Below are 16,588 nucleotides of genomic sequence, written 5' to 3'. Positions count from 1 at the left end.
CATATTTATAGTGTGTGATTTATAAAATATCTTATATCCTACATCACATATTTTGATTTCGGACTCACTTTATATCTTATATCAGAATATTTTTTTTACTGTTTAGTGAATATTCATTCATTCCTACTATGAACATTAAGTGGCGCTGTCCACATTAGTGTTTGTAACACTAATATTCTAAACCTTAATCTTGACAAACTATATATTGTTGGAAAGCTCAAAGAGTATAATTTTTATATTTCATTACCATTTGGGGAAATTATGACATAGTGACAGTCAGTTTCTAAATGTTACAGGCCCACAGGTAGGCCAATTTTGTTTTTGCATATAACACTAAAACCCTACTCTAAAACCTAAAAAATCATGACAAGCTATATATCATAGGAAAGCTCTCAGAATGTAGTTTTAATATTTCAAAACCTTTTTGCATGAATAATAATGCGGTGACAGTAATTTATTAGTTTGTGAGTATACAAAAGAACAAGAGTATGTGGCAAATCTAGTGGCAGTTGTTGGTAAAAAAAAACATTAAAATTGTGACAAAAACATCTTTTTTTGTGATTTTAACTTGAAATTTGGATCACAACTACTTGAGACATATTGCTTCATGTTAACATTATTTATTGTGTGAAACATTAACTTTTATGTAATTTAATTTATAAATTAATATGTTACTGCATTATTTTATATATTAAAATAAAGGCAAACGGCTATAAAAATATTTATATTTAATATTTTTACTTTCTAACTCATTTGTGAAAAACCCTAAATTGTCTTCTTTAAAACAAGACCAAGATTAGGTTTCTAGCCCAAAGAATCCCAGAGAAATATTCATTTAAAGATGTACATCACATTGTCACCCTCCACTCAAACGGGATTTGCGGCACATAAGGGGTTAAAATACGCCGAACCATGTGTCTTGTATCATAGCTCCATGAATGACCTTTGCCACAAAAAAAAACGCGTGAAAATCAGTTCGGTATTCACTGAGATATGATTAATTAAATGCGCTCATAGCTCATTCCACCAGTCATACAGATTACACTGAGTGGAGCGGGTGACCGATCTAAGATGGCGGCCCCATATCTCGCCGCGCCAGTAGACAGTAGCGATCGATAGGGCGTCTACTTATATGATGTCTATGGTCCCAATCACAGCAAACCGGGCAAAAATCACACCACAGCACATCAAGTAAGTAAAAAACCCGTAAACTGTTCATAAAGTGAGTCATTTTTCTGCTTTAAATCATATTGAAGCATTTCTGTTGGTGTTTTGACAGATTATTAGTTAGCACGCGGTCCCAGATGTTACGACATGTTCATGCTTAAAACGATTAAGTTACGATGTAGAATTTTTTTTTGAAAATGTTATTTGTTTTAGTGCAAAAACAACGTTTTATTAAAGTTTTTATCCTATATGATTTACGTGAAATATTCTGAATGATACAGTGAATAAATGCAGTTATAAAATACAAATCTCATATGTTTTCCTCAATAGTAGTTTTATTATTTTATTGTTGGTGTTGCTCTATTATGTCTTTAATTTATAATTGAGGCACATATGGGCATTCTGAATCAGTACAATTAACTTTTTAGCTTTTATTTTTTTTCAGTCACTACCAAACTTTCTGAAATACACACTTTTATGTGCTCTTTTACCTTTAGTTTAAATGCATGCACCTGTTATTTACTTGGATGCTTCTTGTGAATCAAAGTTTACATTTTTTATTTTTGTGGCACTGTGTGCTTAATAAGCCTTAATGTAGCCTATACGAAATCTTTTTTCAACAATCTTGAAATAAATATAAAGACTTCAGACACAGGACAGCTGAAAGTCAAAAACATTCAACCCACCCTGGTGAAAAACAAATATACTTTATTGTATTTCAAGTAAGGGTGTCACGATTTCGATTTTAAATCGAAATCGATCGAAATTAAGTCACAGCTTCGAACTTCGAATTAAAAAATGGGATCGTCGATGCTGCCACGCCCCCATTTCACGTCCGGTCGGCTTGCCAAGCGCGGAAAAAAACTCTCAGAGATGCCTTTAAAAACATCTGTCCAGCGGAACGCGATCATATTTTAAACACGAGGGATGTACTGCTACAACTCCTTGAAATGCATATCATAAACAGGATTACTAGTGATCTGACTTTGGACAGAGCGCAGCTCTCTGCATGTGCGCGATAGTGAGGGAGGCGCAAATATGCAGCGGGTTTTAAACAAAAGGATAGTTTGCCTCAGCTCGCATGAAACGCATAAAACTGAACACATACATAAGGATTACTACTTTAGTTTATGTTCAGACTTCGGACAGATGCGAGAGCGCGTGCATGTGAGACAGAGAGAAGCGCAGCTGCTTATGATGCTGGATTTATTTCAGATGCTATGAGTCCAAGACACGCGCATTAAGTCCATGTGCATTAAGTCCATTTTAGAGATGTGCGGATGGACTATTATTTCATCCGCAATCGCATAACAAAACTCATCTTCCGTCCACCATTTTAATAAGTCAGAAATGTCTCCGCTGTTTTCTGCTGACAGGCACGGTGGGCGCTACTGGGTGCGTGTGCAGCAGGTGACGCAAATTTTGGGTCCTCAGAAGGCTAGACCGTCTCATTTCAGTTCTCTTCTTAAACTTCTGAGGCTGCCACTATGAAAGACAGAGAGGTCGCATGCGTAGAAGGACACAGCTAATAACAAGCAGTCGATCTGGCACCCGCCCGAATTTAATTAAAATATTATTTTTCGTCACGTCATCCGCCCGATCCATGTAACTGCCAACCGCGCATCTCTAGTCCATGTGTGTGCAAAAAGGAATCCTCTCTCTACAAGCTCTCGCGTTAAGTGAAGCCCCATGCGAGTTGTGCAATGTGCATGTTAAAGTATTATAATAATAATAAATAATTGCATATAATTTTTGTCTAAATTATATGCCTATATAAATATATGTAAAAATCGAGAATCGGATCGAATCGTGACCTTAGAATCGAAAATGTAATCGAATCGAGGATTTGGAGAATCGTGACACCCCTAATTTCAAGTATATTTAACTTTGCAATAGTACATTACAAATATATTTACAAAGGAATGTACTTTCTTTAAACATATTTAAAGTATGCTTACAACATATTTGCGCGTATTTTTTACAATTAAACTTTTAACATACTTCAAAATAATTATACTTTAGTATATTTTCTAAAAGTATACTTTAGAAAAATATACTTAAAGTTAAAGTTTTGTGCAATTTTTAAAGTATACTAAATTTAAACTTATTTTAAAATGTATTTTAGGTATACTTTATCTGTATGCTTAAAGTTATCATTATAATAATGCACTGATAGTATATTTCCAAAATACATTATTTAGTATTCTTTAGAAACAGTATATTTTAAGCACATTTTGAAAGTATATGGGGTGTACAAATGTATATTATTTTATGGAGAAATAACGTGGGCTTAAAATTACGAGAGAGCAGTATGTTCTGTTACATTTTATATTGTAGATGTATACATTTGTAATATACTATTAACATTATAAGGTACACTTTAACTTCACTATTGTCAAGCATTGGATAAACCAATGAACTGTGTTTTACCACAAAATAACCATGGTTTTGCTAATAATAATCAATACACCAAAAAAAAACATGGTTACTAAACTTTTACCACAAAAAAAAACATTCATTTTCGTAAGGGGAATATGAGTGTTTGTTTTTTTGTAGTTTTTGAGTCAATTGCATACCGCTTTTAGCTGTACACATTAATTAACTTAAACAGTTTTCGTAAATGCATTTCAGAGAAAAGTGAAGTCTGAGATTTGAATAATGCATCTGACGTGTGGGATGACGTCACGACGCACGTATTTTGATTTTTACCAGTCGTTCAAGACAGACGGATTCAGTCACAAGGTACGTTAAAATATCTTAAAATTAATATATTTGATTATCGTTTGACCATTCTGAAGTTTATCAGTAGACTATCATATTTCGAATGCGAAATGTTGTCAATAACGCGGTGTCTAACTCGCTATTAGTGATAAGCTGCTGTGTAGCTTAGCTTAGCTTAGCGCTAATGTTAAAGGTTTGAAAGATAGCACTGTTATATCGAATTAGTACACCCGATTGTTTTGTTAAATATATGTATTGGTGTGTATGTATATGTTAATGAAAAAAGGTAGCGTCAGAAAATCTGTTCTTTTAATGTAGCGTGAAAGTTAACCATTTATTGACTGTTTAGAGGTTGTAAGGCTTTTACCTAACTTAACTGTATTTAGTATTAATGATGCTGCATTCTTTCCTCAGAAGCTAAAGTTTTTCAAAGACATTTGTAGGGAGGACTTTGCAGCTAATGGTAAGTCATTTTAAACTCTTAAGATATAATAATTCATTCGTAGTAGTAAATCAAGCTTCAGTTTAGATAACGTTAAATACATATTGAGGCGGTTTCCCGGACAGGGATTAGACTAGTCCTAGACTAAAATAAATGTAAGAGCTGTCCAAACTGAAAACAACTTGCACTGACATATCTTAAAATACACCAGTGTCCTTTGTTTTGCCTCAAAATGCACACAGGTAAGGTTTTTATTAAGGCATGTTTTTTGAAACTAGTTATATTTCTTAATTAAACTAAGGCCTAGTCCTGTTTTGAGCTGGTCCCTTTCCAGGAAACCACCCAATTGTCTGCTTGTTGCATTTTCTTTCTGACAAGTTTTACATTTAAATTTAATACAATAAAATCTTTCTTTAGGAGCTGAAGTATTTTATGTAAGGAGGATTTGCAGCCCATATAGACCCCTTCAAGGTTTGTAAACATTGAATGATTATCGGGTGCGCGCGCAGCACGGGGTCGAACTGTTCATTGCATTTAAGCTTTATAATTTAATCTAACAGTGCTGAAAAATGATGACTTACCTCAAATGAAGTGAGCACTACAAACACAAGCCTCTTTGATCTTTGCATTGTCCCAGTCTGCACGTTAATTGCTTGCAGACGCAGATGTTGTATTTTTTTGTTTTTGAGATTCTGCATGAATCGCGAAAACTTAACGGAAGACGTCGTGCGATTTTCACAACCCACGACGTAAGTAGGCATTTTTGACGATACCGAATAATACGCAACTCAATCAGCTGTAATGACTTTTCTGACCCCGACATGCGCAGTGGGAACAGCCTGTGACGTGAACCGTGAAGGGGTCTATTGGCAAGTCATTATAATGAAAACTCTTAGGGGTGGTTTCCCGGACAGGGATTAGCTTTATCCAGGACTAGACCTTAGTTTAATTAGGATAGTTTTAACAAACATGCCTTACTAAAAACATTACTTATGTGCATTACAATGTAAAACAAAGGGCACTGATGTATTTTAAGATATGTCAGAGCAAGTTGTTTTCAGTTTGGACAGCTCTTACATTTATTTTAGTCTAGGACTAGTCTAATTCCTGTCTGGGAAACCGCCCCTTAATATATATGATGACATTTTAGTCAAGCTCTAGTTTAGGTAAAAATATATCTGCTATACAATCTCTGCCAGTAAACTATAGATTTAATACAGTAAGTCTTAAATAAATGTAATGTTTTAATATTAAACACTTTTTAATTGAGCTTATTGTCTATCTTTTTCAGATTTCCTACGGCTGAACCAAAACCTGCCAGACTAAAGTTGATTTGGGAGAGAAAGACGTTGTAAACTTAAACATCTTGACATTCTTCAATGAGTAATTGTTCAATTTTTAGGCAAATTCTGTACACTTTGAATGCTGTGAATTAAACTATATTTTAAATATATTTAAAATGAATTGTTTTTGACTGTTTTAATCAGCTTTTATTTATTTGGAAAAAATTATGGTGGTTATGTTACCAGCTAAAGTAATCTATTCCCAAAATAGCACTCGTTAAGTTAACTAAGTATTAACGCACTTGAAGTATACTCATTACTAATCTAGCTGCAGGTATGTAAAAGTATACAGAATGTAATGTACTTGGCATATTCATTTTTCACCAGGGCTGTATTTAGAATTTTGGATTGGCCAAAAATATATAGAATGTATGCAAACCGTCTATTTAAGGTATACTGATTGTATGTTTGCAAGACACTCATAATACATTTGTAATGTACTCCTAACATAAATAAAACACACTCTAAATCCACTTATCAAGCATGAATTCAGCACAAAAACAGTCATGTACTTAAATTGTACTAAATACACTTAAAGTTGTTCCACTTTAGCACACAAAAGTACACTAAATACACTTAAAGTTGTACTTTGTTACAATTAATATACAACTAAAATATATTAAGTACAAAATTAGTTGTTCCAAAATAGCACTCTTTAAATAAACTAATCAATAGCACACTTTAAGTATACTGGTCATTAGTGTGACTGCAAGTATACTTAAGTATATCAAAATTAAATATATTTAGCATACTATTTTTTCACCAGGGCAAATAAGAATTATCCTAAAACCTTGACTAGCACAAGTGGTACCTTGTGTATGCTTGCCATTTAATTACATCACAGTAAATCTCAGTTAAGTGTCCAGGTGACAGGTAAACCAACACCACAGATCACCTGAGGGACCTTTTGCACTGAACAAACATCATGGTTTGCGGTTTCATATTGATGCTGCATTACATATTTATTTTTCATTATTTGATTTGTCACTGCATAGCAGGAAATTATAATCGCAATTAAACAGGATTTAACGTCCATGTTTAATACTTTTAGGTGTGGTTTCCCGGACAGGGATTAGCTTAAACCAGGACTAGACCTTAGTTTAATTAGAAAATGAAACTAGTTTTAACAAACATGCCTTACTAAAAACATTACTTGTGTGCATTTTAAGGCAAAGCAAAGGGCACTGATGTATTTTAAGATATGTCAGTGCAAGTTGTTTTTCGTTAGGACAGCTTTTACATTTTTTTTAGTCTAGTACTAGTCTAATCCCTGTCCAGGAAACCACCCCATAGTGTCTATGTCTAAAATCACATCAGAGAATGATTTTTATAGACAATATGTCTTTTACAAACATGCTAATTTCATTCTCTCTCTCTCTATCAGACAGTTATGATCTGTAAAAACAACAGGCACGTACTTTATACGCTTGCTGGTGGTGTTTGTATGATTTTTCTGGTGTACTGTTGACCAGTCTGTTAATGTTTGACACGTGCATTCTCACTTTGACAGGAAGAGTGCCGCCTGTTGCCGGGCAGCACGCAAGGTGGGAACTATTAGTAGGGAATTGGAGGTTTTGCCATCTCTTAAAATCTTTCATGGTTGCTGAAGCAAATAATCGGATGGGAAATCTGCAGCTACTGACTGTGATATGTTGACTAAGAAAGTTGATAGCCTGTGCTTTTGTATTGTTTAATGCGACACAAATGTGGAGTAAATGCATTTACTGTATAAAGCACTGACAGAGATTGAGATTGCTTTAAATGTTTAATTATAAATATAATTTCAGTGAATACATTTATTAAAATATATTTTTTAAATATGAAAATACAAAATATGTGCTCACTCATGAAAGGAAACACAACGATATAATTATAGAAGAGACATTCTGAGACTGATTAAAAGTGTAAACTTATGTTCTCCTAAGGAAAATGCCTGGTTTGATAAATCGCATCACATGTGCACCGCTACTGTTGAAGACATCCCACATTACTTCCTGTGCCAATGGCTGCTCTCTTGGCATCACCGCTCTTCTAACATACGTGATTACTGATCCTGAACCAGTTGATGGTTAGACATCTTGAGTACACATATATTTTTCTATCACATGAAAACTATGACTACTTTATATGACTTTGAAATATGCTCTTTTTTATTATATACATTTGCTGTTAAGCGAGTTTACACAGTTTACAAACACTTGGACCATGTAAACAGTCCCCATTGTTATACTCTGACCCCAGTATGTCTTTCTATCCTCCATACCTGCACAGGTGTGTTTGTGTATCCTCTGGGGGAGAAGGAGGTCGTGGTGGGTTTCGAGGCTGAGGTGTCCGGCAGGCTGGTCAGTGTGGAGCTCCAGAGTCGTGGGAAGCTGGAGGACTGCTGTTTAATCTGCTGCCCGGGACCGACCCTCCATGGCCAATGTGGTCACAGCAAGGAGTGGGGATGCTGTGGAGGAACAAGTTTGGAAATGCAGTGCTCCAATGGTGAGGGTCTTTACATCCCCTTTAACATACACAATCACTAAAATCACTTCCCAACAGCAAACCTGAAGACTCACACTCAAACACAGTGTTCCCATTTTATTATAGCAAGTGTTATTTCATGTCAAAGAATGAAGGCAGCTGTACAACCCCCCATTAAATCACCACGGCAGTTATTGAATAGTACCCAACATAATCCAGTTAAGAAATAATATTTAATAGATATATTTTTATAATATATATTATAGTTAGAAATCCAAGTAAACACACATGCTGATAAACTGTATAGCTTGAATGCACTGTAATTTGCTTTGGATAAAAGTCTATGCCAAATAAATAAATGTAATGTAATGCTTCTGTATGTTAATACTATCTATACAGACCCCTACATTTGTTTTGTATTATCACAGGATGTTGTCACTGTTCACAAGCACACAGAAATGTATTTCCTCATAAATCTTGTATGTCTCTTTATGATGCTTTGTGCTTGCCCACCTTGAACCATGCAGCGTTCATTATTTCAGACAGCTGTTTTGACTGTGTGCCTGTTTTGGTTGGTTTACGTTAATATCTGACATTAATTTCCAGAGTTTTATAGCAGGACTGCTACATCTGGAGAAATACTGTATATTAAACATCAATGTTACTGTCAGAAAAAATGGTCTCTAGCTGTCACTGAGCCGATACCCTTTTAAAAAGTACACCTTTGCACCTAAAAAGTTTATATAAGTACCTTGGAGATACATACTGTATGGTTAGTAAATGTATAAATGGTACATATCTTTTCAAAGGATCTTGCCCCAGTTACAGTTTTTATACAGTTTAAATATTTTTGAGTGTCTTGATGTTACTCTTGCACAGAGACTTAAACAGCATGTCTCCATCTGAATCTCATTAATGAACCTCAAGTGGTATAGAGCATTTCAAAATATACGAAAAATAGCCAAAAATATACGTGCTGAAATATTTTGAAATATGTTTTATAAATAAATATATTTTAAAGCATTTATATTCAAATTGTTTAAAAAAACTTTGTGTTCATGTTTGAAAAGGTTACAATTATAATTTAATATTTTAATTATACTTTATACACTTCATACAAACTTATGTTTTGGCCTGGAAAGATTTTTTGCAGTATGGGTTGTAAAATTAGAAATGTATTTGTTGCCACTGAAACAAATTTTGAAATATAGACAGCAAAAGTCAAAGAGTTAAATGAACACTGCTGGGTGTATATATTGTCCCCATCTTACAAAGTGTTAATAAGTATGAAGCAGAATTAATTTAAATTAAAAGCTTACTGTATCATCTCTGTCACCATCTCTGTTAAAAACCTAAAATTGCATTTGAGTTATGTTCTTTACTTAGATGTAGGCTGTTCTGATTTTGATAACTCTTTTCTGGAGAAAGTAATACTAAAATCACGAAGAAAGCCAAACTATTAAATGCAATAGATGAATACAGTATAATCCTCAAGGTAAATAAACACTGTTGAGTTTATATATGACTCCACCTTACAGAATGTTAATCTATTAGTGTTTGTAATGTTGTGTTTTGCCTGTTGTATCACAGTTGTTTTTTATTTGATTATATTTATTTTTAACTCATTGGTTTCTTGAAGCATTCTGAAACTTAACAGTAAAGGAAAAATACAGCACGACCAGAAGAAAAAACTCATCAGAGTGATTGATATGCTATAATAAATTATCTGTACGGGATTTTAGGCAAAACTTTAAATATGCCATCTGGGGACACCAAAGACTTATTTTACATCTAAAAAATATCATAATATGACTCTTTTAAAGAGCTTGTTCATCTCAAAATGAAAATTGTGTCATCATGTCCCTCCATTCATACAACAAGGCAGAGCATTATCACCCCTGTGTGTTCACTTGTTCTATTCAGACTGTCTTTGTGAGTTTCTGTGCTGACATCTAGTGGACTTGTTTATAAAATCAGTGACATAACTGTTTGCACACGTTTCATAAACACAACCAGGAAATTCTTGAATTCAATGAAACTGAAACTAAAATGTCAGACTGTCTTACGTCTTAATTTCTGTCTGCGTGTAAAGTGAAATGGCAGAAAGTAATGTTTCTTTGTCTCAGGATCAGTTCATCTGTTCAATCTGTCTGGATCTACTGAAGGATCCTGTGACCATTCCCTGTGGACACAGTTACTGTATGAGCTGTATTACAGACTGCTGGGATCAAGATGATCAGAAGAGAAACTACAGCTGCCCTCAATGCAGACAGACCTTCACTACAAGACCTGTTTTAAATAAAAACACCATGCTGACTGAAGTGGTGGAGAAACTGAAGAAGACTAAACAACAAGCTGCTCGTCCTGATCACTGTTATGCTGAAGCTGGAGATGTGGAGTGTGACGTCTGTACTGAGAGAAAACACAAAGCTGTCAAGTCTTGTCTGGTGTGTCTAAACTCTTACTGTCAAAATCATCTTGAACAACATGAGAAATTCTTCAAAGGCAAGAGACACAACCTGATAGACGCCACTGGACGACTTCAGCAGATGATCTGCCCTCAACATGAGAAACTTTTAGAGATTTACTGTAAAACTGATCAGCTCTGTATATGTTATCTGTGTATGGTGGATGAACACAATGAACATAAGACTGTATCAGCTGCAGCAGAGAGGACTGAGAAACAGGTGAGAGATGAAAACACTGAGTGATGTTTAATGTGATTTGTTCTGCTCTAAAATAATTGTTTCATTATGATCACTCGATATAATTAAAGATCTTTATATCTAATGTTACACAAAAATCATATTCATTTGATTTAAAAAGTAAACAACATTGAGAAGACGTCATTTTTGACCCATCACCCAATGTTGGATTTGCAAAGTTTAACTGGTAAAAAAAATCACTCTGTTGTACATTTTGTCTGTTTTCCACATTCAACAGAAAGAACTGAAGGAGACGCAGAGAAAATACCAGCAGAGAATCCAGGAGAGTCAGAAGAAGCTTCAGGAGCTGAGAGATGTTGTGGAGACTCATAAGGTGAGTTTTGATCAGATGAACAACTGCTGTCTGCTGTTTCAGGTCTGTTTCAGACTCAGTTAAGACTCTCATCCAATCAGTCAGTGAGGAGTTCAGTGCTGGATGACTTTCACTGAAGTTCACTGTGTGTAACAGACTGTGTGATGTACTAGTAAGAGCTGAATGAATGCTGCTGATTCTAATGCTCCTCTCTCTGTGTGTCCTAACAGCGCTCTGCACAGACAGCAGTGGATGACACTGAGAGGATCTTTACTCAACTGATCCAAACCATTGAGAGAAGACGATCTGAGGTGACACAGCTGATCAGAGATCAGGAAAAGACTGCAGTGAGTGAAGCTGAAGGACTCTTGAAGCGACTGGAGCAGGAGATTGATGATCTGAGGAGGAGAGACGCTGAGCTGGAGCAGCTTTCACACACAGATGATCACATCCATTTCCTCCAGGTAACAGAGATCTGAAAAACACAACAGTGATCTTTAGGAAGTTTTACTGAGATTATATTTTCTATGAAATGTTTCAGTGTCATGAGTTTATGTTTGTGTTGTTTGTCTTTGTGTTTGTGTAGAGTTTTCAGTCTCTCTCTGTTCCTCCTGGATCTTCAGACTCACTCAGCATCACTGTCAGCTCTCTCATCTCTTTTAATGATGTAGGAAAATCTGTGTCTCATCTGAGAGAAAAACTGGAAGATTTCTTTGGAGAACAGATAGAAACGATATTTATTAGAGGTAAAGCACCTATTTCTTCTACAGTATTTTATCAGCAATAATCCAGCTACAAAGTCACACATCATATAGTAACAATATTATATTCTTTAGAAATGCAAAATATTGCTGTCTTTATGATTTTTTGTTGGTATAATGTAGTTACTCCTGAGCCCAAGACCAGGGAGCAGTTTCTTAAATGTGAGTCTCAACCACTTCACTCTATAATGATAAATCAAACTGAATGTGCAGAATAAACAGAAACAACATTTCTATGCTTGCCCACAGTGAAACATATCTGAGATCAAAAAGCTGTTTATTTTCATTTTACATGCAAACAATGTTTCTATAAACACAAATTCTAATTTTTGGGACTTTGACAATGAATATCATGTTTACACTTTTCAAACAACACACATGATTATTATGATGAATATAACAGTGAGATAAACAGATTAGATTATTTCTCTAAATTATATACATTCTGTTACCTGTAAATAAGTTTCACTTTAATGATTGAAATTTAAATTTTCTTGATTTTCCTCCATCAGATTATCATCAGTTCAATCTGGATCTAAACACAGCACATAAACGTCTCTGTCTGTCTGAGGGGAACAGAGTGATTACTTACACTGACACAGAGCAGCCGTATCCTGATCATCCAGACAGATTTGATGATTATCTTCAGGTGTTGTGTAATGAGAGTGTGAGTGGACGCTGTTACTGGGAGGTTGAGCTGAGTGGTGATGTGTGTATATCAGTGTCATATAAGAGCATCAAGAGGAAGGGATGGGGTAATGACTGTGTGTTTGGACGTACTGATCAGTCCTGGAGTTTGTGGTGCAGTAACTCCAGTTGTTCATTCTGGCACAATAACAATCAAACTAAACTCCCTGTAGTGTCCAGATCTTCTAGAATAGGAGTTTATGTGGATCACAGTGCAGGATCTCTGTCCTTCTACAGCGTCTCTGACACAATGACCCTCATCCACAGAGTCAACACCACATTCACTAAACCTCTCTATCCTGGGTTTTACGTTTGTCCTGGATCAGTGAAACTGTGTGATCTAACAATATAGATGATACAGAGATTGTCATAGAAGTTTAAAATTAATGATGAATGAACAACCATGAAGTGTCAAGTATATTTCTAGTCAATTTATTATTATTGAGTTTCCCTCTGCAAGTTTCTAGATTTTAATTTACATGTACATATTTCTGAACATTTATGTGTTCTTGTCAGCATAAATGTATTATTTAAGCATTTTGTATTTTGCCTCTAGAGGGGGCTGAAGTTTAAAGTGAAAAATTGAATTCGATTAAAGAGTTTTTATTTGAAGAATGCTTTCCGTAAAAACTTTTGACATTTAAAAATAAACATGTCTTTAAATTTAAAACATTATAGTGAGATTATAATTCTGTCTCATAAGAAAATGAACACTGGTTTTATTATAGTAATGTTTTTTGGCAGATTGTTAACCATTTGTATTGCCATAGTTATATTACAAATAACATTGTTTTTTATTAACATAAATATGTTTTTTAAATAACATAAACATAGTTGCATGGCATGATGCCTCAATTCTAATAGTTGCTAGTTCAGCAAAACTAAAACCAAATACAATCGTATTCTGTGGCTAATAGCAACACATTAGCAAGAGTGCGAGGCTAATATAAATAGCCTATTTCCTACTGTCACGTCACTCTGTCACTCATAGAAATCGGCATTTATCTTTTGCCCGTTTCTCCTCATCTTCTTTTCCTGAACCGGGCAACTGAGATGGCTACTTTGGTCTTTTAATTTGATCCATGATGATGAAGATGAAGACTCGACATCATTAACTTTGCATTACATTTTGCCAACAACAACGTCCGTTTTACCCGTCAATCAACCGGAGTCACGTGACGTGAGTCACGTAAGTTAGATGACTCTACAGAATTTTTTTCACATAACCCAATTAATTACATGTTCGTAGGTATATGTCTATGTTAATTTTAGGAATGAAAAATACAATTTATTTGGAAGCAGACGCAGCAGTTTGCGTTGTGTGGCCTCTGGCCTGGGATCAGTCAATCCCTCACTCGCCCCCCTTAAGGCGAGCGAGGGACTTGCAGTCGCAAGTTGATTCCCCGCCCCCCTCACCCGTGCCTTTTCTGAGACGCACACAACTGTGTTTCTCAGCACTAACTTGACATAGAAATGAGCGGTTTTGATTTTATTTTTATTTTTTTTTTAGGGCGCTCGTGCGCCCTCACATAGATTGCGCCCTGGGCGTTCGCCTACATTGCCCATAGCAAAAACCGGCCCTGCTTGTAAACCTATATGAAATTATTTAGAAAGTAACTGCAAAATAAAATAAATGAATTTTAGCCTTACCATGATCAAATCATGACTCTGCAAAACTGTTGATTTTGTTCACTGCACAACCTCTAAATAAACAAAAATGCATATGCATTAAGAGAATACTAGAAATAATTTGCATGGGTTTTGAAGGAAAATGAGAACATTTCCCACATCAGTATATCCTTTTATTATTAATAATTGCATTGCTTCTAATATTATAAAGCAGTTATGAGTATTAATATTTAGCAGTTTATCACATAGTATTGAAATTAGTTATGTTTATGATTGGTCTTATTTGTTGTGCATGATCAAAGCTTATATATGAATCCATTGCATTTGACTCTAAAAGGTCATGTCTGCAGATTTTGGAGGCTTGCAGTTGTGTGTGGTATGTATGTATGTATGTGTGTTTTTTTAACTTTTACTTTGCAGAGCCACCTGGGGAAACGAGAAACAGGATGTCGGGGCGACAGGGTGAACTAAAGGTCATAGTTGCTTATAGCAGCATGAACTTCTAAGACAGAAGTAAAACTTTCCGTCGAACGGGTCTGGTGAACTTTTAAGAAAGAAGTAAAACTTTCCATCGAACAGGCCCCCACCCAACTACACATATATATTTTTGGGTCAGAGGGAGAGGCAGATCAGATCAACCGCTCCTCGGGGGACCTGTTTCTGCATTGGTGTTGTGTAAGGACAGGGACAGTTTTGACCCAGAGCTCTGTAATACTTCATTTGAGATACTTATTAAAAATAATTTGATTTGAGTTACGTGTCTGATCTCCTCATTCAAAAGAACATGCCAGACTAGAAATAAAAGTCCAACAGTTTCCCAGTTGTGGCTACTTTATGACTATGAAATATGTTCTTTTTCATGATATATAGCATTTGCTGTGAAGCATGTTAAGGTTTGCCATTTGACACAGTTTGCAAACACTTTTACACACAGTCCATATTGTTATACACTGACCCCAGTATGTCTTTCTGTCCTTCATACCTGCTCAGGTGTGTTTGTGTATCCTCTGGGGGAGAAGGAGGTTGTGGTGGGTTTCGAGGCTGAGGTGTCTGGCAGGCTGGTCAGTGTGGAGCTCCAGAGTCGTGGGAAGCTGGAGGACTGCTGTTTGATCTGCTGTTTGGGACCGACCCTCCACAGCCAGTGTGGCCACAGCAAGGAGTGGGGATGCTGTGGAGAAACAAGTTTGGAAATGCAGTGCTCCAATGGTGAGGGTCTTTACATCCCCACTAACATACACAATCACTAAAATCACTTCCCAACAGTAAACCTGAAGACTCACACACAAACACAGTCTTCCCATTTTTATTATAGCAAGTGTTATTTCATGTCAAAGAATGGAGGCAGCTACTATACAACCCCCCATTAAATCACCACTGCAGTTATTGAATAGTGCCCAACATAATCCAGTTAAGAAATAATATTTAATAGATATATTTTTATAATGTAATATTATAGTTAGAAATGTCCCAGTAAACACACATGCTGATAAACTGTATAGCTTGAATGCACTGTAATTTGCTGTATGCCAAATAAATCAATGTGATGTGTGCCTGTTTTGGTTGGTTTACATTAATATCTGACATTAATTTCTAGTGTTTCATAGCAGGACTGCTACATCTGGTGAAATACTGTATATTAAACATCAATGTTACTGTCAGAAAAAACGGTCTCTAGCTGTCACTGGGCCGATACCCTTTTAAAAAGTACACCTTTGCACCTAAAAAGTTTATAGAAGTACCTTGGAGATACATACTGTACTGGTAGTAAATGTTTACTATCAACGCGCTCAAATTTTTGAGTGTCTTGATGTTACGCTTGCACAGAGCACTGAAAAAAACTATTCATTGAATTTAATCAATTTTTTTAAGGTAAGTGGTTGCAATAAATTTATTTAAGCTACATTTAAACAAAAGTTTTATATTTTATTTTACTTTACTAATCTTTTTTGTTTAAATGTAGCTTGAATGGATTGATTGCAGCCACTTACCTTAAAAAAGACTTGATTAGATTCAATGAATCTTTTTTTCAGTGCTCTGTGCAAGCGTAACATCAAGACAAATTGATTAAATCAGTAATGAACCTCAAGTGGTATAGAGCATTTCAAAATATAGGAAAAATGGCCAAAAAATATATGTGCTGAAATATTTTGAAATATGTTTTATAAATAAATATATTTTAAAGCATTTATATTCAAATTGTTTAAAAAAACTTTGTGTTCATGTTTGAAAAGGTTAAAATTATAATTTAATATTTTAATTATACTTTATACACTTCATACAAACTTATGTTTTGGCCTGGAAAGATTTTTTGCAGTATGGGTCGTAAAATTAGAAATGTATTTGTTGCCACTGAA

At 35.1% G+C, this 16,588-nt stretch overlaps 2 protein-coding genes and 1 long non-coding RNA gene across 7 annotated transcripts in view; all 3 read left to right on the top strand.

Annotated features, from left to right (window-relative positions):
- Positions 1-1,150: 1,150 nt before the first annotated feature.
- vwa5b2 (von Willebrand factor A domain containing 5B2) overlaps positions 1,151-16,588 on the top strand; it is a 67,506-nt gene continuing 52,068 nt past the window's right edge. For 2 of the 4 annotated variants that reach the window (XM_073856321.1, XM_073856318.1), the window contains exons 1-2: positions 6,603-6,724; positions 6,967-7,217. In XM_073856321.1, coding sequence (XP_073712422.1) covers positions 7,153-7,217 — 65 coding nt within the window. In that variant the 5' untranslated portion in view covers positions 6,603-6,724; positions 6,967-7,152. Of the gene's footprint in view, positions 1,192-6,602; positions 6,725-6,966; positions 7,218-16,588 lie in introns of those variants that run through there. The other 2 variants (XM_073856323.1, XM_073856333.1) reach the window with 2 other exon arrangements.
- LOC141366129 (uncharacterized) lies at positions 3,375-5,732 on the top strand. Its single transcript, XR_012371194.1, has 3 exons — positions 3,375-3,909; positions 4,303-4,351; positions 5,622-5,732. It is a non-coding gene; the product is annotated as an uncharacterized lncRNA (long non-coding RNA).
- LOC129443062 (E3 ubiquitin-protein ligase TRIM16-like) lies at positions 7,951-14,984 on the top strand. 2 transcript variants are annotated; one of them, XM_073856347.1, is made up of 5 exons: positions 7,951-8,160; positions 11,083-11,178; positions 11,388-11,621; positions 11,744-11,903; positions 12,431-14,984. In XM_073856347.1, exons 1-5 carry the CDS (start codon positions 8,089-8,091, stop codon positions 12,955-12,957), a joined length of 1,089 nt encoding a protein of 362 aa, XP_073712448.1. In that variant the 5' UTR covers positions 7,951-8,088; the 3' UTR covers positions 12,958-14,984. The 2 variants fall into 2 exon arrangements, with proteins under 2 accessions (XP_073712448.1, XP_073712442.1); XM_073856341.1 differs by lacking the exon at positions 7,951-8,160 and adding an exon at positions 9,461-10,826.

Source organism: Misgurnus anguillicaudatus, chromosome 2, assembly GCF_027580225.2.
Source record: "Misgurnus anguillicaudatus chromosome 2, ASM2758022v2, whole genome shotgun sequence".
In the NCBI taxonomy this organism is placed as follows: Eukaryota; Metazoa; Chordata; class Actinopteri; order Cypriniformes; family Cobitidae; genus Misgurnus; species Misgurnus anguillicaudatus.
This window is presented reverse-complemented; position numbering and strand designations above follow the sequence as displayed.

Coding starts and splice junctions, on each gene's coding strand:
- LOC129443062 (XM_073856341.1), top strand. CDS start 10,236: ATGGCAGAAAGTAATGTTTCTTTGTCTCAGGATCAGTTCATCTGTTCA. Junction 11,622..11,743: donor ATCACATCCATTTCCTCCAG/GTAACAGAGATC, acceptor GTGTTTGTGTAG/AGTTTTCAGTCTCTCTCTGT. Junction 11,904..12,430: donor AGAAACGATATTTATTAGAG/GTAAAGCACCTA, acceptor TTCCTCCATCAG/ATTATCATCAGTTCAATCTG.